The sequence below is a fragment of the Carcharhinus amblyrhynchos genome, chromosome 5, assembly GCF_965287045.1.
Source record: "Carcharhinus amblyrhynchos chromosome 5, sCarAmb.v2.hapA, whole genome shotgun sequence".
NCBI classification, from domain to species: Eukaryota; Metazoa; Chordata; class Chondrichthyes; order Carcharhiniformes; family Carcharhinidae; genus Carcharhinus; species Carcharhinus amblyrhynchos.
In genome coordinates, this window is record NC_137328.1 from 62,081,074 (window position 1) to 62,107,885 (window position 26,812).

The following is a 26,812-nucleotide window of genomic DNA, read 5'->3' on the forward strand; positions in this document are numbered from 1 at the left end:
CATGCAAACTCCACACAGACAGTCGCCCACAGCTGGCATCGAACCCAGGTCCCTGGTGAGACAGCAGTGCTAACCATTGTGCCACTGTGCAGCCTGTGTTGCGATAGAGGATCACTCATTATCATACGGCGTGATCGAGCAGGCACGCCAGGCTGTGTGACTTACTCCTGCTTCTATTTTCTTTATTTCTATGTCTTCCATATATCCAGTTCTACCTCCCCTCACCTTTTTTGACACTTTCAGGGCTTCTAAATTGTCAGACCCCTTCATCTGACATCTCCTACTGGAAGGGCAGAAATTACCTCTAACTTAATATTGGGAAGACTGAAGCCATTTCATCTCCTTGGCAATTGGTTGAGGCTGAACCAGACTGTTTGAAACCTGAGTGTCACATTTGACCCTGGAATGAGTTTCAAATGATCTCCTTGTCCTAGACACCCCATCCAGAGGAAACATCAGCACTAGATCCTGTCTGTATAGCCCTGTCAAAGTACTATACATTCCAATAAGATCCCCTCTCTTCTTCAAAGCTCCAAAATTCTGGCCCAGATGACCCAGTCTCTCCTCGTACGACCATCCTGCCATTCATTCCAGGAATCAGGATGCAGTCAATATATATTTGAATACTGATGCTGTGTTTATGGAAGACATGATGAAGGGCAGTATATAGATGAGAAATAGAATGGGACTGAGGATAGATCCTTGTGTGATACCAGAGGTAATGATACACAACTTACACCAAGTCCTAGTTAGTTATCATCTCTGTTTACTGACAGAGTGGCTTCCGAGTAAGCAAATGTTAATTTTAAAATTCCCATCTTTATTTCCAAATCTCCCTATGGCTTCACTCTCCTTATCTCTGTAATCTCCTCCAGCCCCACAGAACTCTGTTATCTGCTCTTCCCCATTCATGGCCTCTTGGGTGTCCTTTCTCTACCACTGGTGGCTATGCTTTCTGATACCTTGGCCTTATGCACTGGAATTTCCTCAATGAACCTCTGCCCTTCTTTCCTCCTTTAAAAAGTTTCTTAAAACCTATCTCTACAACCAATCTTCCAATCTACTGTTGACATCTTCTTAGCACTGAGTCCAACATTAGGCATTAAACCATTTGCTGAAAAATAGTGTAAACAGGTTGCTTTTATCAGATGGGCTGCAGGAATCTGCACGTCAGTCCTGACATGCAACACTCCAGCTGCTCACAGCCACTATACAAATTCTGGCAACAAAACCACATTTTTAAATTTAACAAGCAGGCATTCCTCTTTGATATGCTCCTTTAAACCTGTCACCGCGGTAAGAATATGCAACTGACATATATGTTAAAAATATATGAAGTTAAACATTGAATTCATTATGGTGCATTATGCATTGGCACATTATGTTTAAAATTGCCTTTTAAGACGCTGATTGCTTTACAAATAAAACAAATCCTTCAATCTGGCCAAATAAAAGAGGTGCTAGGGCTGGATCAACATATCAACCATCATAAAACTACCAATTTTATTTTTTTCCCTCAATTATAATTTTAGGATCATTTATTCTGTTTTCGCTTTTCAGAGTTAACTGAATATTTAGATCTTTGAAACTTATTATGGTAAAAGGCTCAGACTTTCCTGACAGCTTTCCACTTCTTGAAGGATCTTGAAGGTGTTATAATACTCCACAAGGAGCAAGTGTTTCCAGAAAGCAAGCCATTCAGCAGAAATTGAGGAAAATTCAGTCCCATCCACACCTGATATGCATAAACTGAGGCTAATTTTGACGTCAGACATTAGTGAAAAATGCATGTCTGAAGTATTGACTCCACTATTGATTAAACCTATCTTTATTGACTTCAACAGAAACAAAAATAGTGAGTGATATGTAATGATGGGCTGAGCTGGTAGACCATTTTATTAGTTGTCTACTTCAGACAATAACTCGTAGAAACAGGAACTCTGGCAGGTTATCCTCAAGGGCACAGAGGACACTTGAGAATCTCTATCATTGGCCTGTGTCAGGACATTAAACAACTTTTTACATTTAAAATGCAGAAGGCACTCCAGTAAATTAAATCAAAGTGTTGAAAAATGTTAACAAAAGATGATAGGAGGCAACATGCAGTTTTGGTTAAAGATACACCATTAAGAAGCTACTCAAGATTCATTTGGTATTGCAATTAATTCTCAAGATATGGGTGTCACAGACAAGACCATCATTTATTACTCCTCTCTAGTTATCTTGAGAAAGTGGTGGTGAGCTTTCAGCCAAAGCAGTTGGATGCAACTGAATGCCAGCTTGGCGAAGATACTTAACAAAGGAACTGGAATCAATTTTAAGGCAGACCTGACAGGTTCGGCGAGTTTCCTTTCCTAAATGAACCAGTAAGACCTTTTAGGACAATCACTTTTATTAAATTGGCTCTCCAGATTAATTTTTGAAATGTAATACAAATTCTCAAATTGCCACAATCTTATTAACTGGATTATTATTCCAGATAATAATGGAAATTTTCTGGCTCACCACACCTGTCTTGGGAAAGCATGCCCTGACTTTCTTCTTGTTTCATTCCTGGGACGTGAGCATTGCTGACTACATCAGCATTTATTGCCAATCCCGGATTGCCTTTGAAAAGGTGGTAGTTGAGCTGCCTTCTCCAACTGCTGCAGTCCATGTGGTTTGGGTATACCCGAAATGCTGTTAGGAAGGGAATTCCAGAATTCTGACCCAAAATCAGCCCGCACCCTTAAAAGTTTCTACTGAAAATCAAAAACTCTGGAAACAGGATTAGGGATTCTGGAATTGGGTCCTGGCCACATTTTTACCCCTCCACTGATCCTTCCCAGCTCCCTGAAAATCTAACCCTAAAAATTTAAATAAGGGTGGATCCGATTATACAGGTAGTTAGAACATCTGTACGTTCTTTTGTTCAAGTTTAGAATTCCAAACTAATCTTTCTTAACAAAAAATCTCTTAGTCAAATAGTCAACTTGTGCCTGCACAGCATAAATATTTCAATTTCTTTGTTTCCCAACTTCCCTTTCCGATTATCTGAAGGCAAACTGGATGACTTTAAGAAGCTTTTTAAGCAAGCATTTAACATGAAAATTATATTTTTCGCTTCAGAAAGATACATTTGTGGGAAGGAGGAAAACATATACAGTGAAGAGAAAGATCCATGATTTGTTTGGTTTATATTTAGAATTCCAAAACAATTATTTACATTGGATATATTTAAACAGCTGCATTAACAAAAACATTTATTGCCAGAACACTAATGACATGCTTCCCAGAAACTTTGATTCCACTGCCCAAAACAATGAGGTACTCTTGGATCTGTGCATTCTAACCCCATTTTGAAACTGTGTAAAATCTGAACATCTGTTGATGTAAAAAGCAATACAAGGACAGGCTAAATGGGAGAAGGCCATTTAGCCCTCGAGCCTATCCATTCAGTCATGGTTGATTGAATGTGGCTTCAACTTTAGTTCCTGTCTGTTGCCCCATAACTCCAGGCTCCTTTATAGATCAAAAACCTGTTGAACTCAGAACTCCATCCTGAATATAATCAATGACACAACTCTCTGTGGTACAGAATTCCAAAGATTAATGACCCTCAGAGAAAAAGTTCTTCCTCATCACTGTCTTGCATGGGAGACCCCTTGGTCTGAAAACCATGTATGCTTGTTCTGGATTCCTCCCACCCCAAAAAAAACTCTCAGCATCAACCTGGTCAAGTCCCCTCAGAATTATATATTTCAGTCATCATCTCTCGTTCCTCTAAATTCCATTATGTGTCCAATCTGTTTACTCTTTCCTCAAGAGACACTACCCATCCCAGGAATCAGTCAAGTGAACCTTCTCTGGCACCAATGCACATATATCCCTCCTTAAACAAGACCAAAACTCACCAATACACACTAGCAAACTTTTCCCACTTTTATACTTCACCCTCCTACAATAAAGGCCAACATTTCATTTATCTTCCTAATTACTTGTGTACCTACATGCTAATATTTTGTGATTCATGTACAAGGACAACCAGGTCCCTCCCTCGGTAGTCTCTGCCCATTCAAGTATTTTGCTTTTCTGATCTTCCAACCAAGGTGGATACCCTCATTCTCGCATATTCCATTCCATCTGTGCCTCATATACTATATCTATATTCCTTTGCAGACAGGGTACTCCTCAACATGCTTTCTATACTAATAAATGTTCAAGAGATAATTTATATGTGCAGATAAGGTGTTTACTGACCATTTGTATCTGAAAACGTCTATTTCCTTTCAGAGAAAAGGAAGGATCAAAGAAAGCTGAGACTAAAACTGCTTTCATTGTGAACTCAAACTGTAATTCTAGCAGAGAATGGAAGAAAAGCCAGGGGATATGCTAGATCTCCAAAGTACGTCCCGTGGGCCACATCCGGATTGGGGTTTGGAGACCGCTGTGCTAGATAAAGGTGGAAGTAGCAAGCAGAAAAGGGATTTGAGGAGATGGAAAATACCCCAGCCAAGAATTTAGGATGGCACAGTGACACAATGGTTAGCACTGCTGCCTCACAGTATCAGGAACCTGGGTTCAATTCTGGCCTCAGGTGACTGTGTGGAGTTTGCATGTTCTTCCCATGTCTGCGTGGGTTTCCTCCAGGTGCTCCGGTTTCCTCCCACAGTCCAAAGGTTTGTGGGTTAGGTTGATTGGCCTTGCTAAATTAATCCTAATTAGCAGGGTAAAATATGAGGGGCTATGGCGATAGGGTCTAGGTGGGATTGTGGTCAGTGCAGACTCAATGGGCTAAATGGCCTCCTTCTGCACTGTAGGGATTCTATGAATTATACTTTACATTGAAGCTAATCCTGGAGAAGAAGTGGGAAGGACGATTTGGCTGCAGAGAAATAAGTGATCAGAATAGCATGACTGGTATATTGTCTATTGATCAACTGATGTAATTTACCATGCCGTGAAAGATGCAAATTTCAGTATCACGTTGTAGTTTCCTTCAATGCACTCATCTTTTATAAGAGTGAAATAAAGCAGAGTATAGAAAAAAAATCTGGCAGGTAACTAAGGAAAATTATATAAGAGTTTACAAACACATATAAATATTGTTATAGAAAGGATAGGGTTAATTCGAGATGAGAAAAAGAATATCAAGGTTTAAGGAATAAACAGAAGTACTAAAATGGATACTATACATACTTGTGGAGAAGTTGTGTTCTTGAGACCAAATTACCCAAAATGCATGGGATCAACTTATACACGATTGGGGTTGAGGTCTATCCTCATACCACTTGTTTATGACAGTACATCACGGATTGCGGTATTATCAAATCCAAGGCTGTTCCCACCAACACCATCCCCAACAAATGGAGCCATAAAGTATTCTTAATTATAAAAGCAAATTAATGCAGATGCTGGAATCTGAATCAAAAACAGAAAATGCTAGAAAATCTGAGCAGGTCTGACAGCAACTGGGGAGAGAGAATAGAGCAAGTACTAGGATGCTAAGGGGACTTGATGGTTTGAGTTAAAAGCAGGATAGACTGGACTTTCTCTGGAGCATAGCAGGCTTATAGTGGTCTATGTGAGGGGCATAGATCAGCTAAATAGTCAATATCTTTTCCCAAAAGTAGAGGACTCAAACTAGTGGGCATAAGTTTAAGGTGAGACGGGAGAGATACAAAAGGGTCCCAGAGGCAATTTTTTCACACTGAGGATGGCCAGTGTCTGGAACAAGTTGCCAGAGGTAGTAGTAGAGGCGGGTACAATTTTGACTTTTAAAAAGCATTTAGACAGTTACAGGAGTAAGATTGCTATAGAGGGATATAAGCCAAACACAGGCAATTGGGACCAGCTTATGGGTTAAAAAACAGGGTGGCATGGACAAGTTGGGCTGGAGGGCCTGTTTCCTTGTGCTAACACTCCTTTCGAAAACACGGTCTGGACCATGTAGAAGCTTACCATCAATGAAGGCTGCACATCTGGCCAGAGGTTTCACCAGCAAGTTGCTGGGCCCTTGTCTGCTTTTACCACTTCATCCTTCTTTCCTTGTCCTACTATTGATAAAAGGAGGCTCACACATACTGCTTTATATATCAATATTTAAAAAATGTTCAGGAAGGAAAACATTTACAGATACAGCTGAAGACATTCCAATTATCTTCCCCATGTGGTGATCTTCTTGTTCGGCCACATCTACATAGTCCTCCCTTGAGGCATCCAAGAATGTGGAGCAGCTTTCTCATTTGTCTTGGTTTGTGGCTGAGATGCATGTGACTTTCATCCTTATTGTGGTGGACATGGATGCCAGCGGGGACATTTTCAGAGACTGCTATACTAGAATTGTTTCAGGTCCTCTGTCACTGGGCCATGCTGCATACATGCTTCCTCTGTCAGAGGGACCAAGGAGGCCCCCAATGCCTCATGAGCGGTGGCAACCTCATCTTCCTGTGACTGCCTCAGCCCTTGCCTGCCACTCTGCATGGCTGGAGGGAATCACCAGCTGGGACTCAACTGACATCTGCTCCAGACATCACTGTGCCATCAGTATCACAAAGCTACATTGTGTGGCATGTACACTATGAACATCAGCATGCTGTTAATACATGCACTCAGAGTACTGCTGCAAATTGGCTCTTCAGGAAGTTGGTGACACTCAAAAGTAGCAACTCATGCATTCAATGCCCATAGTGGCACATGTGAGCTGGATGAATTCTTCCATTCTCAGCTCGTGACCGTACATTGCTTCGGAGAACTTGATCACGTGAGAGCATATCTGCTGCTGGCACCTCCTCCTGTACACTAATGCCCTGCTCATCACCCACTGTTACCCTCTCTTACTGCAAGCGAGGACCCATCAAGGAATATATCTGCACTGGTGAAGGGTGAGTTTGTAAGGTGTGATTGTATCTTTTCAAAGCTCTGTTAGCTGTGCTTGATCTTGAGATGGTGAGAGAAATGGTCCAAGCATTTTGACATCAGCACCAACAGGCAACACACAAAGAAATCATGCGAACAAACCTTGGAGCTAGAAGTCTACGATGCTGAGACTTTGCAACGCAAGTCAGTCTGCAGTATGCTGTTGGATAGGTTGGAGTGCAAGGAACCCCTTACTGAATGCAATGCACTTTCTAATCGCTATCTCCATCACAGACACTCATTTCACTTGTCTGACTTTCAAGTGGCCTGTGACCCAGAAGATGTCCATGATTCCCTTCACCATGCTGGTGATAACATTGCATGCAGGGAATCCCTCCATCCCTCACAGTCATCTAGTTTACTTTAAAAGGGCTAAGGCACTGTTCGTCTCTGTGGCCAATTAAGGGGGAATCCTCATCATTTGAAGCTACAGTCCTCAGCACCATGGCTGAGCCTGAGGAGTAAGTAAGTAAGTATCCTAAGCACATCCTTCCCATGTTCAGAAGCATCATCATGTGCCCTGATACTCCTCCACTGGTGGATTGTGAATACCAGAGGCTTGTCCTGAGGGTTGGGGGTTACATAGCCAGAGCTCATCAAAGCATTAAACTCTTCACTTTACTGTATCAAGTTTCTGTGTGCCACACTGCTTCTGCTGACTGTGTAGCTACCTCCATCCAGGTTTGCTTAGTCTAGGTGGGTGGCCTCCTATGAAGAGGACCTCTCTCTTTTCCTTTACAGCATTGAGGACCTCCAGTCTACATCCATCAGTCAAGGGCTGCCTACCTTTCTCCCAAAACATTCTATGATTCTTTAATCTTCCAAACAGAAGATGAAACAGGGAAATTGCAACCATTGTAATGGTTGCCGTGGTGTGTTTAAAATCAGGCCTGTATTCGAACAGTGCCCGATCCATTCTCTAGTACCACCCTGCCCCTCTCCTTCCCCAAATGCAGTCACTTGGTTACAAGGTAGAGTATAGGCCAATTGTGATGGGTTTGGGACCCAGAAAATGTCCTAGGATTGCAGCTCCTGAGCATAAAGTGTGGACTAAAGTGAAGGTGAAAAAGATGGGCAGGTGAGGCAGGGAGTGGGACAGAGAAAACATATACATGCATACAAAAGGGGAGGTAAAGTTACATTAAGTACTCTGATCTGGAGTGAATAATCGCTAAGCTTTTGATAATATGCGCCACTGCCTCATCAATTGACAATTAAATTCTAATTTACTGAGAGACATTTTTAATAATTACACTTTGTGACCTTAATGGGGGCATAATTCCATCATAGCAAAATGAGGCCTTTTGAATTACATTTTATCATTCCCACTCATTATAAAACAGTATGCTACGCTAATTAGTTACCAACACCATGAAAGAAGCTGCTAGTGTCTTATTTAAAAGTATCCCCCAACCCTTGAATTTTTGTAATTGGACTCCAACATGTCACTAATATTTCAAATATTTGCATTTGGATGATTTTCAAATCAAAGTTATTCTATAGATGTCAATTACTTGTTCATAGCATTTTGCGATAGGAATTTCTAACAGAACAAAGAGTGTACAATATTTCTGGGTGCACTGAGGTCTATGAATTCCTTACGACAAAAGTAGCCTTTGCATTATCAACTCATCTTTCAAGGGATACTTTTGAATTTCTGTAAGAAGGCAAAACACGCTCTAAAGCGGCACTAATATTTTAGCACACAATACAAGTTCAACTTCATTTTTTTAGATCAGAGAAGCTTACAACTCATTATGAGAGTTCACTGTGAAATGTGAAAATAAGCCTGAGAAAGGTGGCTGTGGGTTCCATGGCTGGGTCTGTGCTGAGTCACTAGGTATCAGCCAGATGGCACACATGAAGAATAAGAGCTCCTCCATTGAATTTTCATCCATCACATAGTCATTAATACAACTGTATCTTTAATAGCAAACAGCACACCAGGCTATTAATGGCTTTGTTTAATTAGTGAATGTTCTAAATTGTGGACCTTATAACAATGCACAACTTCAACTGTGCAATCTTTCTGTTGTGGCAGTTACAGGGATGGTAAACAGGTGAATCATTACTTGCACATTTACTCAGCTTTCCTACTTGTGGTTGATATTCCTGCCTGGTGTGGGAGTTAATTTTTGAACTATATCTCCCCAGTAATTTCTGACAAACAGCTCAAATATTCCTGATGCAATATTTATGTTTAATTATGTCCATAAATTATTAAGCTCAGTATATTCCACTTGCTCGTCAAATTTAAATTGAATAATATCACAGACATTCAATATTTGTATATAAAACACTTTTTAAACTTTATTGAACTGATTTTAATGCCGCTTTCATTTTACAGTTAAAACTATCAAACTACATATTTTTAAAACATAGAAAGCTCTTTTGCACACAGTGATATTCTAAACAAGACTTTTAACAAGATTCTTCCAAGACTGAAATATGAAATTAAGGTTAATTTAATAGCAAAAATAAAATATGGAATTACTGATTTTGGCCATTATCCAATACAACAGGACTACAATATTTTACACGTAATGATTGAGCATTTTACACATGTACAGTAACCATCAGTAAACGTGATCTTGAATTCAATGACAATGACACTATGCTAAATGTAAACTAGATTATCGCCCGTTTTATAGTATTAGTGTTTTGTTTTTGCTAGCATCTGACAAAATCTTTACAATCCATGTCCATTATTATGAATACATATTTTACTTATGTTTAAACAAGTCAGACCAAGTTAAAATTATAATTAAAAATCATGAGACCAAGGCAGTATTTAAATAGTGGAACTAATGCACATTTAATAAAAGACCAGATGGAGGAAATCTCCATTTCATTCTCATAGATTAAGTATCAGCTTCAAAAAAAAAGGGTCACCACCAACACAGGACAGTTTACAAAATGAAGAGTCCCTTTTAATTCAATGATGATAACCAACAGCTCAGTGCAATATGGGAATGTGCTTGCTCCACATTGGTTGTGAAAAATTATAGGGAAAGCAGCATTCTGCAGTACACTGTGCCAAAGCCACTGTCCAATTAAATGGGTCTCATCATATATACTCATGTATGGGAGGTGGCGAGGGAAGAAATAGGATGGTGAGAGCTCAGAATTTTTTAAATTGAATTTGATGCATGTGAAGTGATTCTAGCATGTGTATTAAAAAAATTGGGACAGGCCAAGCACAATTTCAAATTCATTGCAGACTTAAGTGTAGAAAATTAGAAAACATTTAGTGCAATGAATTGGGAAAACTATACCATCATTAGTCAAATCAAAAATCAGCACCATTATGGGGGTGCAGGGAAGTGAAAAAGTTAGGTTGCTTTCCAAATTCATTGTGGTTTTCTTCATCTAGCCTTGCCATAAACCAATCCTTTAACAGCCATTTAAAAGTCAACAAAATAACAAGTATTATCAAATGGAATTACTGGCTGCCCATGTCCAAAGAGCATATAAAGCAGCAGGTTGCTCTGTTGTGTTGGCTTGATTCTGACCTGTACACCACAAATTCCTGACAAGACAATGGAGCATTTCCAGCACCTGTGCTGCTGTGTACCCAAGTTTTAGCTCACACGCGTGGATGGTAGAAGGGAGTATGCTGCGAGGTAGAACCTGATGCTTCACCAGCCAATGATACCTATCTTGTTTTGAAGCCCGTGCTCTCACTATTAAGCTTTCTTTGCTTGTCCCACAGAAAGGGGGAGAAACTTTCCCTAAAGATGGAGCTGCAGTCACACATACATCAGACACCATACATTCCAAGCACCATCAGTGCAACATACTGTGTTGCACATTAAATTCAGTTGGTCTATTTCTACTGTCTAAATCTGAATTGAAAGATTTTGTTTAAACACTTGCAGTAACTTGCAATTTCAGAACTGAACTCAGCCCAAAGCTAGCTGGCCATGCCATATGCACCTGAGAACTTGAAATTCTTTCCACCTTAACAGACATGTCTGATAAGCTTTTCTCCTGGCCCATCAGCCCATTTTACTGACCATGTTAATGGGGGTCTAACTCCCAGTGATCTATGCAGGGGTGACTGGCATGGCAATTGGAGATCAGTAAAGAATTTGAAACGTGCAATCTTTCTGGCTGTGAAACACCGATCTGAACAGGGGTTTAACTGCACAGAAAAACAGGGTTGGACTTGGATAGATTACCAGCAACAGCTTTTATCTAGGTTCAATTTGAACAAATTTTGGTCTAAAATTAGGTCATAGACTTTTTTTTGACCCGAATCTGTACACAAATCACAGTATAAATGTTCATGAACATGCTGAATTTGGTAATTAAAAAGAAACAGACTTGTGTTAACAATTTTAAAGTACTGAAAGTGGCAAGTACTAAAGTTCCAGAAAAGTAAAAACTTCAAGTCAGTATCTAAACAGCAAAAATGTTAAATGTGCCAGGGAGAGTAAAAACAAATGAGCTTGGGAGAAAATAGAAGTTAAATCAAGCTTTACATAACAAAGAATCTGATTAGTAGAGTGCATTTAATTTGTAAGTACTTGCATGCCAAAGAGACAGTACAAGGCCAAGTTTTAATGACAGGTCTATTGAGCATCAACAACTCACTTGTAGAAACAAACAGGAGGCTGCTTCGTGAACTGCCACTTGCTTTGCTTTTGAAAACATTCCATGACAATCATTACCATTAACATTGATACGAATGTCAGCGCGTTCTGTCACTGATGCCACCATGATTATCAACATCAAATAAGCCATAACCAATAAATTGAAAGCTTCAGGCGGTTAGTTAATAATGATCAAAAGCTTAAACAGACTGAAGTGTGTAAATTGTTATTGCAGAAGAGGTTTAATGTGAGCATGCGGAATAGCATTTTGATGTTGTTTCCTAGCTGGAAAGATGCATATTATTCCTCGATTACATACCTGTCCATACTTATCTGGAATCATTTGAGTATCTGATAGGGTTAAAGTTTCACTAAATATCCATTTTTAAATGTAAACACCAATTCATATGCTAACCCGCCAATTTTGCGATCATGTAAAACTTTTCAATATTGTACAAAACAATCAGGGAAGAGATCCTTCCTAAAAGCAAAGCCTTTCCTTGTGCTTACTGGGGGTTAGGGGTGGGCTGGAGGAGGCGGGGGGGGGGGGGGGGGGGGGGGGGATCAACATCTCCTTCCAAATAGAAAGTTTGGCATATACGCTTTGGTCATAAAAGTAAAATACTGACAAGTTAGTTATTCCAGATGTCAGACAGTAAACACCTGAAGTGAAAGGTAGGTCTGTTGTAATTGCTTCACCATTAAAAGTTCTGTCACACAGTTCACCAACTCCTTGAAGGAGGAGAAAGGGTGGCTTTCTATTTTTTTTAATATTAAAAGAATTTACACGTGTGCATACAGGAGCAAAGGAAGGGGGGAACCCTGTGGTCATCTGTTCAACCTTTAAGTGAACATGTTCTGCAACACAATTGTTGAAGCACTTTCCGTTGGCAAAGGCTGTTCTTTTTCACCAAGACGCAGAAACTTCCCTCGGCCCACGATTCTTCCGTTGCTTTCCAGAGATCAGGATCACAGAGACAGGAGTTTGAAGGTTGGGGAGATGGAAGCAGCAGAGGGACGAAGTAGGTGATTTTCAGACAGGGCAGAAGAAATCAGTCAAGAGGGTGACAGAAGCAATTTTTTTGTTCATCAGAAGTAATTGTGTCCAACAGGAAGTAAGTTTTCATTTTTTTTCGACAGCAAGTAATTTTATTCCATTTTTGAAGGGGAAAAAAAAAGATCAGAGAGGAAAATATTAGAAAACAGTTGTTTAAAACATCATGAAAGTGAATCATAACCACAGACAAAGAACTGTTCAATTGCATTAAGGAAAATAAATAAGAATCTAGGAAAAAAGGCATGAAATAGCAAGCTGATAAACCTATGTTTGCAATTACATTAAATCAAGTAGCTCAAAGCGCACAATGTAATAGATGCATTAATGGCTATTTAAAATAAAGACTGACTATTGGAGGAAATAGAAATGTTTTCTATATTGATCACAAACGCATACTGACCACATGTTTGAAAGACCTTGGAATATTTAACTGCAGCCAGCACAATCCTATGTAAATTATTTAAGGAAGACATTTTTGGATTGCATATGGATAGAAATCCAGGACAGGGCTCTCCTCCCCCATTTACTCGGGAAGAGCAGTGGAATACGATTGCTTCCCATTTGTGCAATTTTTTGCTATAAAATTGCTGAAAACATTGGTCTACTAAATGCAAAATAAGACAGTGCCAAAGCATGGAAGAAGAAAGTGCCATCATATCCATTGCTTTCACAAATGTTTAACTCACCATTTAATATATTCCATAAATAGTCGCCAATTCTGAAATATAATTAAGTAAAACTTCAAAATATTCAGCCTACACAGGCAGCTCATCAGGTATCGGCAGTTTACCACACCTAGCAAAATTGAAAATGACTATCCTCACCTCACATCCATACTTGTCACGAAAAGGGTCAATGGATAGCAATACCCTTAGATAAATTTTCACCTCTGAGACTCAGGCAGACTGCAGTCACCCCATCACCATTCCTGCTGAGATCAGTCAACTCAAAGTATACTATGAACAGAGCATGGGCCTTTCTGGCTGGACACTATGCTAGTTGAGCATTTATCTGCTGAATCTTTAATTAATATTTACTTTTCCTCTGACATTTCACACGTGCCTCTTCTAAATCAGCACAGTAACCTAAAAGGAAATGAAAAGGCTGTTGCTTTGGCTCATTGTAAGAACCTGTACCTACAGTTTGGCCTTTGGGCAAGTGAGTGTAAATTACCAGACTGCACATAGACAATATGTGCATTAAGGGAGACAAGTGGGATACGCAGGAGAGGCAATTTGTACTCAAGCAGTGCAAACCAAAATCACGTGTCATTATCACATGCCAAAATCACTGCTGGATAGGCGGGTTGACAACACCTATATTATTAGCTGACATATCAAATAAAACTTTTCTTGACAAACAGAACTGAAGCTGAATTGCAGACCAAGCATCATTCATAGTTAAAGAAGTAAAGATCATCAATGCTGCTTCAGTATGTCCAACTAAAATGACTTGCTTTAGCCCCTGAGCAGAGCTTAAGAGAAAGGCAATGACCAGGAGTACTCACCATCTTTACAAACAGTGCCGACCACACAGACTCCCCCCTCGAGATTGTATCCACTAGGACAGGTACTGCAGTTCCTTTCACCTTGACCAGTACAAGTTAAACAGCTTGCATCACACCTTGAAAAAAAAATACATTTTGTTCCAAAGTCCCATTAATGTCTTCTTAAATACAAAGAAAATATGTGCAGGAAGGAAAAGGGGAATTTTCAGCAGAAGGTGGCTTAATCCAAAATCTTAAAAGGAAGATTTGTTTATGTATAATTATGTATGATTTAGGAGGGCAGATCACAAAAAGTATATGGCACTTGAACACAACAGCCCCCAAAAAGCCAGAGTTTTGTGATTCCAGCAGTTATGTTATGACTGCGCCCACTGACTGCTGGCCTGACATGCATTTATGATGTTGAGGGAGTAGTCTGCAGGAGCCAATCTTCGATATTATGAAGACTTCCAGAATTCCCCAGAAACATTGACGTAAGATAACATTGGCTGGGGTGTGTGTTACTTGTTGCATAAATGCCTAATTTGTATGTAGGTTTTCCCCTCATGTTTTCTACATTGTTTCTCTCTGCTATATCTCTTTATTCTCACTCATGCCCACACAAAAGGGACCATGGATGTTTACAGCAAAAAGAGGTCACTTGACCCATTGTCTCAGTGTCAGCTCTTTGGTGGGATTATTCTAAATTAAACCCATTGCCCTGTTCTATCTAGAGTTCCAGGGATGAGGAGCTTCAGTTCCATGGACAGATTGGACAAGCTGAGGCTGTTCTCTTCGAAGAAGAGAAGATGGAAGATTTGGTGGAGGCATTCAACACCATGGAGGGATCTGAATAGGACACATGGGGAGAAACTGTTCCCAATGGTGGAACGATTGAGAACTGATTTAAGGGAATTGGCAGAAGAAGCAATGGTGATGAGTGAAAACATTTACATAATGAGTAATTATGATCTGGAATGCAAAACCTGGGGGTGTGGCAGAGACATATTCAATTATAACTTTCAAAAGAGGACTCGATTATTTTCTGAAAAGGAAGTAAAATTGTATGGCTATGGGGAAAGGTTGGGCAAGTGGCCCTTGTGGAATTGCTCTTGCAGAAAGCACAGATACAACAAGCTGAATGGCCTCCTCTTGTGCTGTAATCAATTTTCCTATTGGAATAAATTGCCAATGAGCAAGTATTTGGCAGAAAATGGACCACTGATACAGAGTATAATTCATATTCAGAATCAGAAATTAAAAATAGCTTTTCCTGTAAACACCCCAATTCAGTTTGATTTTTCATTCAACCATTCTTAATTTTTTCCTACATTACAATAACACCTACACTTCAGGAGTAATTAACTGGCTATAAAATTACCTTGGGATATCTTGAGGTTGTGAAAGGGCCTAACTCAAGTGTTCATTTAAAAATGTATACATTTTAGTAGAATGAAGCAATGGAAGAAGGCTGCACAATCAACAATTTTACTGCAAAACATTCACAACTTTTGTGTAAAAGGTATAGTTTGAAATTAAGGTTGAGGGGTGAGGTCACTGCCAAATCCTCAGACATTTGATGAGGTTGGCCTTCAGTAAGTGAAAAGTAAAACGTTCGTAGTTAGCCATCCTCAAAAATGTAATTTGGAAAACTGTGCCACAGGATCCACTGTGGATTTTTGTAATGATCCAATGCATTGCCTTGCGAATAGGCAGGCGACTAAGATAGGAAGAGGGAGATGAGCAATCAGAATAATTTCAAAAAATGCTTTGACATTATTAACTCTTGTTTTTTTCTTAAATCACAACTTGCCTCCTGCATATCTTTTCTTCATGTTCAGATTGCAGATCTATGTAGTAGCCTAGACTGCAACTCAAAACACACCTCCACTCCTCCAGGTAGTAACCTGCAGCACACTGTGTGCAGGACTCTTGGCCTGGACCTGCAACACAGGACAGAAATGGTTACAGTAGATCCTCAAGATTCAAAAATCACAAGATCCATCTAACTGAAAAGTCACTCTTTGGTGATAACATTCCCCAAAGATTTCTTGCATCCAAATCTTTAGTTCAGAGATATGAATCAAGATTTGAAGTGTGTAGGACTGTATAATCACTGGGCATATTATTAAAGATGCAAAACATGCATATTATTGATTTAATCAGATTTGGTGCATGAGTATTTGACAACAATTTCAGTCCATCATGGTCTATTTATATGACTTTAAAGAACACCTTCTCCAAAATGGGCTTAACGTATGCCATTTTCAAGCAATTTTTTCCTCCACAATCAGTGTCTAGAGGAAGCGATGGCCTAACAGTGTTATAGCTAGACTATTAATCCAGAAACTCAGCTAATGTTTTGGGGACCTGTGTTTGAATCCTGCCACAATAGATAAAGGAATTTGAATTCAATATAAAAAAAATCTGGAATTAAGAATCTAAAAATGACCATAAAACCACTGTTGCTTGTCAGAAAAAAAACATCTGATTCACTAATGTCCTTTAGAGAAGGAAATCTGTTATCCTTACCTGGTCTGGTTACCTGGAGAATTGGAAAATCAAAGTTAAAGGAGACAGTAGAAGTGCAGGTTAATGAAGTTGAAGGATCATAGAACATAACAGCGTACTACAGGCCCTTCTGCCCTCGATGTTGTGCCGACCAGTGGAACGAATCTAATGACCCTCTAACCTAAACTATTCCAATGTCATCCATCAGGAGAGGTTAGTAAAGTTTCCAGACCACGTAATAGAACAGAGAGTATAGAAGGTGGCAGGAAACTAACCTCAGGCAGAGCAAAAAAGGTGGCAAGTAGGAGAAGGAAGGTGGTCAATGCAGGACTGAGGGTGTTGTACCTAAACATGCACTGTATACAGAACAAGGTAAATGAGCTTGTTGCACATATTGAAATTGGCCGGTACAATGTTGTGGGCATCACAGAGACATGGCTGCAAGGCGATCAGAGCTGGGATCTAAATATCCAAAGATCTCTGTCCTATCGGAAGAACAGACAGATGGGCAAAGAGGGTGGGGTTGCATTGTTAGTAAGGAATTAAGTTAAATCGATAGCAAGAAGTGATATAGGATTAAAAGGCATAGAATCTCTGTGGTTAGAGTTGAGGAATCACAGTTAAAAAGTCCCTGATGGGAGTTATGTACAGGCCCCCTAGCAGTAGTCAGGATGTGGGACAGAATATAAATGAGATAGAAAAGGCATATAAAAAAGGCAATATTACAATAATCATGGGGCCTTCAATATACAGGTGGACTGGGAAAATCAGGTAGGTAGTGGATCCCAAGAAAAGGAATTTATGGAATGTCTAAGAGATGGTTTTTTGGAGCAGCTTGTAACAGAGCCTACTAGGGAACAGGCAATTCTGGATTTGGTGATGTGTAATGAGGCAGACTTGATTAGAGAACTTAAGGTGAAGGAATCCTTTGGAAGCAGTGACCACAATATGATAGAATTTACCCTGCAGTTTGAGAGGGAGAAGCTGAAATCAGATGCAACATATTACAATTAAATAACGGTAGCTACAAAACCATGAGGGCAAAGCTGGCCAGAGTTGATTGGAAAGGGAGCCGAGCAGGTAAGACATTGGAACAACAATGGCAGGAGTTTTTGAAAGTTATTCAGGAGGCACAACAGAAATTCATTCCAAGGAGGAGAAACACGCTACGGGTAGGACGAAGCATCCATGGCTGACGAGGGAAGTGAAAAGTCTGACAACTTTTCACTGTGTTTACGCCAGTCCAACGCCAGCATACCCACATCATGACGAGGGAAGTCCAGGACAGCATAAAAGCCAAAGAAAGAGCATACAAAGTGGCAAGGATTAGAGGGAAGCCAGAGGATTGGAAAGCCTTTAAAAGTGAGCAAAGGACAACTAAAAAAGCAATAAGAGGGTAGAAGATGAAATATGAGTGTAAGCTAGCTAGTAATATAAAAGAAGATAGGAAGAGTTTTTTTTCCAATAAAAAAGGTAAGAGAGAGGCAAAAATAGCCATCGGACCACTGAAAAATGAGGCTGGAGAAGTAATAATAGGAAACAAAGCAATGGCAGAGAGACTGAATAGTTACTTTGCATCAGTCTTCACGGTGGAAAACACCAGTGGAATGCCAGAGCCCCAGGAGAGTCAGCGGGCACAAGTGAGGGTAGTGACCATCAAGGAGAAGGTTCTGGGGAAACAAAGGTCTGAAGGTGGATAAATCACCGGGACCAGATGGACTATACCCCAGAGTTCTAAAAGAGATAGCTGAAGAACTTGTGGAGGCATTGGTGGTGATCTTTCAGGAATCACTGGAGGCAGGGAGGGTACTAACACCGCTGTTTAAGAAGGCAGAAGATGGGAAATTATAGGCTGGTCATTGGCAAGATTTGAGAGTCCATTATTAAAGATGAAATCGCAGAATACTTGGAAGTGCATGATAAAGTAGGACTGAGTCAGCACAGCTTTGAACAAGGGGAGATCATGTCTGATAAATCTGCTAGAGTTCTTTGAGGAGGTAACAAGGAAGTTAGGTAAAGGAAAACCAGTGGATGTGATTTATTTAGATTTCCAAAAAGCCTTCGACAAGGTACTGCATGGGAGATTATTAATTAAGTTAAGAGCCTATGGTGTTAAGGGTAATATCCTGACACAGACAGAGGATTGGCTGACTGGCAGAAGGCAGAGAGTGAGATAAAGGGGTCTTTTTCAGGATGGCAGCTGGTGACTAGTGGTGTGCCCCAAGGGTCAGTGCTGGGACCACAACTTCTCACAATATACATTAACGATTTGGAAAGAGGAACTGAAGGCACTGTTGCTAAGTTTGCAGATGATACAAAGATATGTAGAGAAACAGGTAGTATTGAGGAAGCAGGGGGGCTGCAGAAGGACTTGGGCAGGTTAGGAGAGTACAGATGGAATACAATGTGGAAAAGTGCGAGATTATGCACTTTGGAAGGAGAAATGGAGGCATAGACTATTTTCTAAATGGGAAAATGTTTAGGAAATCAGAAACACAAAAGAACTCGAGAGTTATTGTTCAAGATTCTCTTAAGTTTAAATGTGCAGGTTCAGTCGGCAGTTAGGAAGGCAAATGCAGTGCTAGAAATCATATTGAGGGCTAGAATACAAAAGCAGGAATGTACTGCTGAGGCTGTATAAGGCTCTGATCAGACTCCATTTGGAGTATTGTGAGCATTTTGGGCTCTAAGGAAGGATGTACTGGCCTCAGAAAGGGTCCAGAGGAGGTCCACAAGAATGAAATGTGGAATGAAGGGCTTGTCGTATGAGGAACAGTTCCTCTTTCCAAAGGAGTATTTCACTTGCCACTTCTTTGCCCAGAAGTCTAACCTGTCCAAGTCCTTCTGAAGCTCTCCTGCTTCCTCAATACTATCTGTCCCTCTACATATCTTTGTATCATCCTACAAATACTTTAGCACCACTGAAAGCAAAGTAGGGCAGTGGGGGGGATGTAATTGTTCCAGAAAACACACAATTGCTGTCACTGAGCATAATACCTGTTTTCACCCAGCAATAGAAAGCTTTTTGCCCAGAGCTCCAATCAGTTTTCTGATGCGAGATCAGCAAAGGTTCTAAACTATTTTCGCCTCAAAGAACAAAGAAGTTGAAATGTTTTTTCAGAACCTCAGTTTTAGTGACTTCCATTCTGGCCTAAAATCCCATCCACGAAATGTTGAGTTATTTTCACACCGTGATCTGGTAACCCAGCAGTTTGGAATCCATCTACATGTTGAATAGGAATCAGTGTTGAGTCAAAGGTGACATCCAAAACAGCTCAATTTGGATTTTGTAACTAAGTGTTCAAGCACCAAGGAGACAAACTGCTAGTAGGCAACATTATATCACTTTCTAAACAAATTATGGAGGACAGAGAGTAGGCTGGCTAAATGGGAAATCGGACTGGTTTTATAGTGCTGTACTGTTGCCACCAGTGAGGTAGGTTATTTAGCCAGACAGGGATATCTCAATGAGAGAAAGTCTAGGATGTCAATACCGCATTCCAGGTAATATTGTGGATGGGTAGAGCCTTGTTCTTTACAATGCAAGGAAAATGCAGAGGATTCAGGAAAGAATTAATCAGCTGGAGCCTGTGGGGGTGGAAAAGAAGAGAGCAAAGCACACAACGGAGGCAGCTTGGCTGACCGATGCAGACAGCTTAGACCCAGATTCGATCCTATCCAAGAGAAACAAGAGGCTAGGACTGCAGCAAATAAAATGCCTCATGCCTGGCACACTAATACAATGTCAAGATCATGCATCTTCTGCAAATTAAAAAGATATTTATCTGACTTAAAAATAATGCTCAAGAAATTATGACAAAAACATTTGGACATCAACTCTAAGTAAGTAGTCCAATTTAGATCACTGAAATAAGATTAGCACAAACAGGAAAAATTAGTTGGCCAAACCAACTATTTTCTTCCACTCTGCTCTGCCCACATCCACCCCACAATCCCAAGTTTTCTCAATAACACAAAAAGAGACACTGAGATTTAAACAGCAATGTTACCTGCACAAGTTGCACAGGATACGTGACAGCTCTCACATTCCCTGTTCAGTGAATTAAAGTAAGTTCCAGCTTCACAGCTGAAGACACACTTTGGTCCTTGCAACCTGGCAGAAATAAGGAAAATAAGTCACCGACAATTATGATCTATCTGATGACACCCAAAAGATCTGAGCCTTGATGGAAGATTTCCTATAAAAGGTTAGATTTGATGATGAATTCAATTATCTCTGGGATCAAAAAGTTTTAAAGTAGTTAAAGAGAGAGAGAGAGACAGACAAGAGATTTGGTGACTTCTTCATTCAGAACTAACCATTGGAGTAAAATGCCCTGTCACAGGAAGTAGCAGAATTGAAGACCATGACAAATTCCAAGGGATGAACAACCCCACCTTTGAAAGGGAGAAAAATACAGGGTTTCGGAGCAATGAGAACAACAGGATTAATGTTGAACAGCTGTGACAAAAAACCTCAAACATGATGCAATATATGGTCTGCTTCTATACAGTGCTATAAATTTCTATGTCAGAGATGTGATAGTTTAAGCTGAAACCATGTGGTGGAATGTCAACCTTTCTATTCAGAAAGGGCAAAATTTGACTATCAGCAATTTGACTTATCATTGCTTCACGTTATATTCAAATCCAAATAATATGACAAATGATTTGACTAGGGAGGGAAAGGGCCATCATAGATAACTTAGATTCCACCCTCCTTTTTAACCACATCTAAGAAACTTTTCAGCATGGGAGTCAATGGATTAATAATCAGGTGCAATAATTTCAGCCTTTTTATTCTTCTTAGTTCAAAGTGTTGAGACCAATTGCATCATCCTTACTATTGCTCTGTTAGATCATCTATCATGACACATGTTTAGGATTAAACTCGGGAATACAGCACTGTAAATTTACCAAGGAAGCCACCAACACTGCAAGCAATTTTTAAATGAGGGGGATGCTGCAATGCGAATTTCGTCAATTAGACCACATTTTGAGTGGGTTGTATTTTGAATGATATGAAAAATTTGATTATAGATACAAAAGTGGACCATAAGAAAAATGCTCATAAATCTAAAAACCTGTGTCATACCAGCAAGAACTAAATTGAGCTACTTTCAAATTCTGAAAACAGGACCAGGCATTAGTTTGGAACTCGATATAAAAATGTATTTATACAGTTTGGAGACCTATATACTTATCTATATACTGACTTTTTGCTCCCTCTTACCTTCAATGAAAAATAACGTTCTTACCTCCAACCCGGCCTGCAATCTGTACAATGGTGGAATGCACTACATTTTCTGCAGTTTTCACTACATCTTCTACACATATTTTCATCTAGAAAAAGACGAAAATATACAAGATAAACTGAAATTTGGCCTGCAGTGGTGGAATGGAGAAGAAAAATTTGTATAGAAATTATTCATAGCCTGTTCAGATCATATGACATTGTACCCGAGAACGTAAATTGCTATTTGTCTATTTACTTGTTTGACTATTTTGCCATCTATGCATGGTGTGGTGAGAAGTTGCACAGGCTAAATAAATTAATCTGTTTTGGGGAAGTTCCTATCTTTTAGTATACAGTAGCAGTAGTTGGCAGAACGTTTCAGAATCTTTACTGTGTTAACAGTTAATGGGATTGATTTTAAACAAATTATGTTTAACTTCAAAACAACCCTTTGATTCTGGGGCCTACATGACTAATTTATATATCTAATTTATAATAATGCTCTCACTAGACTTACTGGTTCCATCTGAAGGCCCGGTGTCTACAAGTTGTTTTTAACCTTCTTTGTTCTGGAAACTACATGAATAATTTAAATCCCATATTGAAATAACTGTTGACCCTCTGCCTGTGTAGCGATAGGTCATCCATTGTTCAGGTATCCTGCTTTCTAACTTGACTTACTAAATAATTAAATGTTACCCTTTGAACTGTAATTGCCAGTTTCTCAAATGCTTCTCTTTATCTACATTTAAAATTCAATTTCTAAACTAATATTTCCTAAAACATATGGATTATGAAATCATATATTCATAACATTAAACAGTGAATTCACAAACTAAGCGATCAAAAAGCTTAATCAAAAATAATTTCAATCACAATATAAACGATAAGGGAAGCAGAAATCTATAGCTTAGTCTAGGGACGGATGTATGATTTGGCCATTCACCACAAAGGTCTAGCCTCTGAAAAGGAGAAAGCTCCCATAGTTCAAGATCAATGATGCTGAACCGAACCACAAGAGTAGCAATATCAGTTTGTTCAAGCAATAGTAGTGAGAACCAACATTGGAGGCATTGACTGAATTGAAGAATTTGAAACAATTGCTAGTCAATCATCTGATTCAATCATTGTTTAATAAATTTTCTTAAAAACAAGAAATCTTACCTTTATCGAGGTAGAAACTATCTGAGCAGTTGGGTATACAGACATTTGTCTCTTCATTCAAGTGGTAGCCATTTTTACAGGAAGTGCACTGGTCACTACGGCTTCCTACACAAGTCTCACAGATTGACCAACATTTTTTACAGCGTTTCTTCTCATCACCAAAGAATCCTCTCGGACAATCAGGGACACACGTTCTGCATTCATAGCAAAAGACCACAATTAGACTTGTAATCTGCCACTCTTGCATTACAGGAGAAACAGTGGCAAAAAAATCCTCATTGATGCTACTGAGTTTTCAAACCCAAAGGAAGAAAGTGACCCGCCACAGAGAAAAGTGGACCATTACTGTGCTATCAGTCAATTCAATTTCAATGCTGCATTTAAGCAGGCAATTCTAAAATATGTCAAAATAATCCAGCTGGATTATTTTTAAATAATTTTTCTCTGAGTAAAGAAATTTTCCCCATATTTTCAAACTCTATCTCATTGATTTAAATTTACATCCTCTGATCTTAGATGGATGATATTCAGAGGTCGCCTTATCTATTTCGTTTATAAATTTCCTCTAAATAAAATATAGAAATTTTCCTTCATAATTAATGACCCACTAATGGAATTGCATTCAACTGAATTGGAAAGTTTCTAAACCAATGTGAACTTAGTACTTTAGCTTAATTACAGAGGAAAGAAAATTACAATCCAGGAAGGGGACACTGCATTTTATTACTGGCTAAGAACAGGAATTCTTTGGGCTTAAATGGAGGATGTTGAGATTCAGTAGCTTAAATGTTTTTGTACAAACTGGGTCAAATACACCCATGAAGCATACCTTCACTGATCTGAAAAATATTATGGTATACACAAAATTTATTAAATGACAGCATAACTGGAACAATCTTCATGCTGCAGTCTCAGATAGGTTCTTCTGGTGACCCCACTAACATATAGATATGTATGTTATAGATACATCATCTCAGTACCAAAGAAAAGCCAGGCAGTGTGCCTTAATGACTATCGTCCGGTGGCTCTGACATCATCATTATGAAGTGCTTCAAAAGCATAGTCATGGCACAAATCAATTCTGGCCTCCCAGACTGCCTGGATCCACTACAGTTCACCTACCACTGCAATACACACTCAGCACATGCCATCTCCCTGGCCCCACATTCAACCCTGGAGCACCTAGGTAACAAAGACACCTATGTCAGACTCCTATTCATTGGCTATATCTCACCTTAAATACCATTATTCCAACAAAAATCATCTCCAAACTCCATGACCTGGAGCTCAGTTTCTCTCTCTGCAACTGGATCCTAGGCTACCTAATTGACAGACCTCAATCTGTAAGGATATGCAGCAATACCTCCTCCATGATGATCCTCAAAACCAGTACTCCACAAGGCTGTGTCCTCAGCTCCTTATACACCTATGACTGTGTGGCCAAATTCCTCTCCGATCTGATTTTCATGTTTGCTGATGACACCAACATAGTGGGTCAGATCTCAAACAATGACAAGATGGAGTACAGGAAAGAGATACAGAATCTGGTGAACTGGCGTGACGATAATAAACTCTCCAACAATGTCAACAGAACGAAGGAGATTGTCATCGACTTCAGTGAGTGTAGTGGAGGACATGTTCTTGTCTACATCAATCAGGACAAAGTAGAAATGGTCGAAAGCTTCAGGTTTTTAGGTGTCCAGATCACCAACCACCTATCCTGTTCCTTCCATACCAACACTATAGTTAAGTAAGCCCACCAATGCTGCTACTGTCTCAGAAGAGTAAGGAAATTTGGCATGTCTGCTATGACTCTCACCTACTTTTACAGATGCACCATAGAAAGCATTCTTTCTGGTTGTATCACAGGTTGGTAATGCTCCTGCTCTGTCTAAGACCACAACAAATTATAAAGGGTCATGAACGAAGCTTAGTCCATCAAATCAGCCTCCCATCTATTGGCACTGCCTACACTTTGTGCGCCTTGGCAAAGCAGCCAGCATAATCAAGGACCTCACGCACCCCAGACATATTCTCTTCCATCGAGAGAAAGACACGTATCAACTGACTCAAGAACAGCTTCTTTCCTGCTGCCAACAGACTTTTGAATGGAACCGCATCGCATTAAGGTGATCTTTCTCTACACTCCAGATATGACTGTTACCCTACATTCTGCACTCTCTCCTTTCCTTCTCTATGTGCAGTATGCTTTGTTTCTATAGTGCACAAAAAACCCAACACTTTTCACTGTGTATATCAATACATGTAAACAATAAGAAATCAAATCAAATATATATTTTAACCCCAACATAGTTGTCCATCTAGCTACAAGTCATCATTAATACAGCTCTACCTACCTAATGCTGCTGACTTTTTTAATGAAAGGCAACAGCTGTGTGTATGCCCAAACTGGGTAGTGCCAATTTGACACACTTTGCACATTGACTCTGTAATCTGGTTTAAGTTTATCTGATAAATTAAACTTTTATTGAAGTTCCCAATATCCCCCGCAATTTAGTACCATTGCAGAAAAATCAGAAAATTACTGCCTCAAATCCTGGTCTCTGCTGCATTATTCTGAGCACAGATGGGACAGTGGGTTGAGCCAGAGCACAATGTTCTTGGAAAGCTATGGGTCAACTTTTGCACAAGGTTTATGAACAAACTAAACGTCGTTTGGTCAAAAGTCAGGGATCGACTTTTATGAGACCAACAATTACTCAAGTACAATGAGTTGGGATCGAGGTAGGAAGCATTACCACACTGGTTTATAACCACACCTCATACACAATGTTCTCCAAACTGTAAAAAAAAAAATCAGCACGAGTTCTGAAAGCTGTGATATTTCCAAATTTGATGGCTGCAATAATATCCCACTACAGGTCAATTTAGATTATCCTTTTATCTTTTGAGAGTTTAAATGTTTATTAATACATGGGGCGCATTTACTCACCTCACTGCCAAAACAGCTAGACCATTAGTGGTTGGGAACCCACTGAAGTCTCCAGCCAGCTTCAAAGCCAAGGCTCTTTAATTGATGCATGGTATTTGCATCCCATTTTCAGGTTTCCTGTCAATCAGGGTGGGTGAAATTATGCATCAATTCTGCCAACATGGGTTAGAATAGGAACATGGACATTTGAGGCTGCCAGTTGGTTGAAACAGACTTTATTTACTTATTATATTTAATTGCCTTACCTGACAGTGACATTGGCATTCTCTGCTCACCTTCAAATCTACCCATGAAAGCAAGAAAAGGGTGGGATTGATGTTGGCTTCCCAAATTGAAATCCCTTTTGGGATTAAACTCACTGCACAAACCTAAACCATTGTTAGAGTTATTCCTCCACCAGTCCCTTGGTTTCCAGTAAATTGACCTACCTCGTATTGTTTTTGAACTTGAGGAAATAATGCAAACAATCAATGCATTGATGAGGCCCAGGTCCATCACAGCCATTATTACATTCAGAATTACAGGATCCTAAACAATGAAGAGTTTAATTGATTTGATTAACTGATTTTGTTTTTCTCTAGAGAAGCAGCATTTTATTTAGAAACCTTAAGTACAAAACTATGAATGAATATTAGAAGAAAATGTGCTTTTGTCATTTACTTAATTGACTAACAGAAGAAATTAAAACTAAATTTATTTTATGACTTACTTGAAAAACGTAGGACTAATATCATCTTTATAGACCCACAAAAACTGGAACTGAAATTCACTTAAGGCAGAGCCTGCACATTTGGTATACTTTGGTAAACTTGGAATAATATGCATAAATCAAGACAGTCTAATGGCTTTAATCCACGCAAAGAAAGTTGTCTTCATGGAATGGAAGTTCCAGAAGACAGCTACCTGATGAAAC

At 39.5% G+C, this 26,812-nt stretch overlaps 1 protein-coding gene across 3 annotated transcripts in view; it reads right to left on the bottom strand.

Moving 5' to 3' along the window:
• The window catches only part of pcsk5b (proprotein convertase subtilisin/kexin type 5b), a 338,718-nt gene that overhangs the window by 113,659 nt on the left and 198,247 nt on the right, over nucleotides 1–26,812 (bottom strand). The window contains exons 15-21 of one of the 3 annotated variants that reach the window (XM_080188895.1): nucleotides 26,328–26,427; nucleotides 22,947–23,140; nucleotides 21,805–21,889; nucleotides 20,557–20,660; nucleotides 15,849–15,978; nucleotides 14,057–14,172; nucleotides 12,057–12,435 (exon numbers count right to left, since the gene is read on the bottom strand). In XM_080188895.1, the coding sequence (XP_080045021.1) occupies nucleotides 12,329–12,435; nucleotides 14,057–14,172; nucleotides 15,849–15,978; nucleotides 20,557–20,660; nucleotides 21,805–21,889; nucleotides 22,947–23,140; nucleotides 26,328–26,427 (836 nt within the window). In that variant the 3' untranslated portion in view covers nucleotides 12,057–12,328. Of the gene's footprint in view, nucleotides 1–12,056; nucleotides 12,445–14,056; nucleotides 14,173–15,848; nucleotides 15,979–20,556; nucleotides 20,661–21,804; nucleotides 21,890–22,946; nucleotides 23,141–26,327; nucleotides 26,428–26,812 lie in introns of those variants that run through there. The other 2 variants (XM_080188894.1, XM_080188893.1) reach the window with 2 other exon arrangements.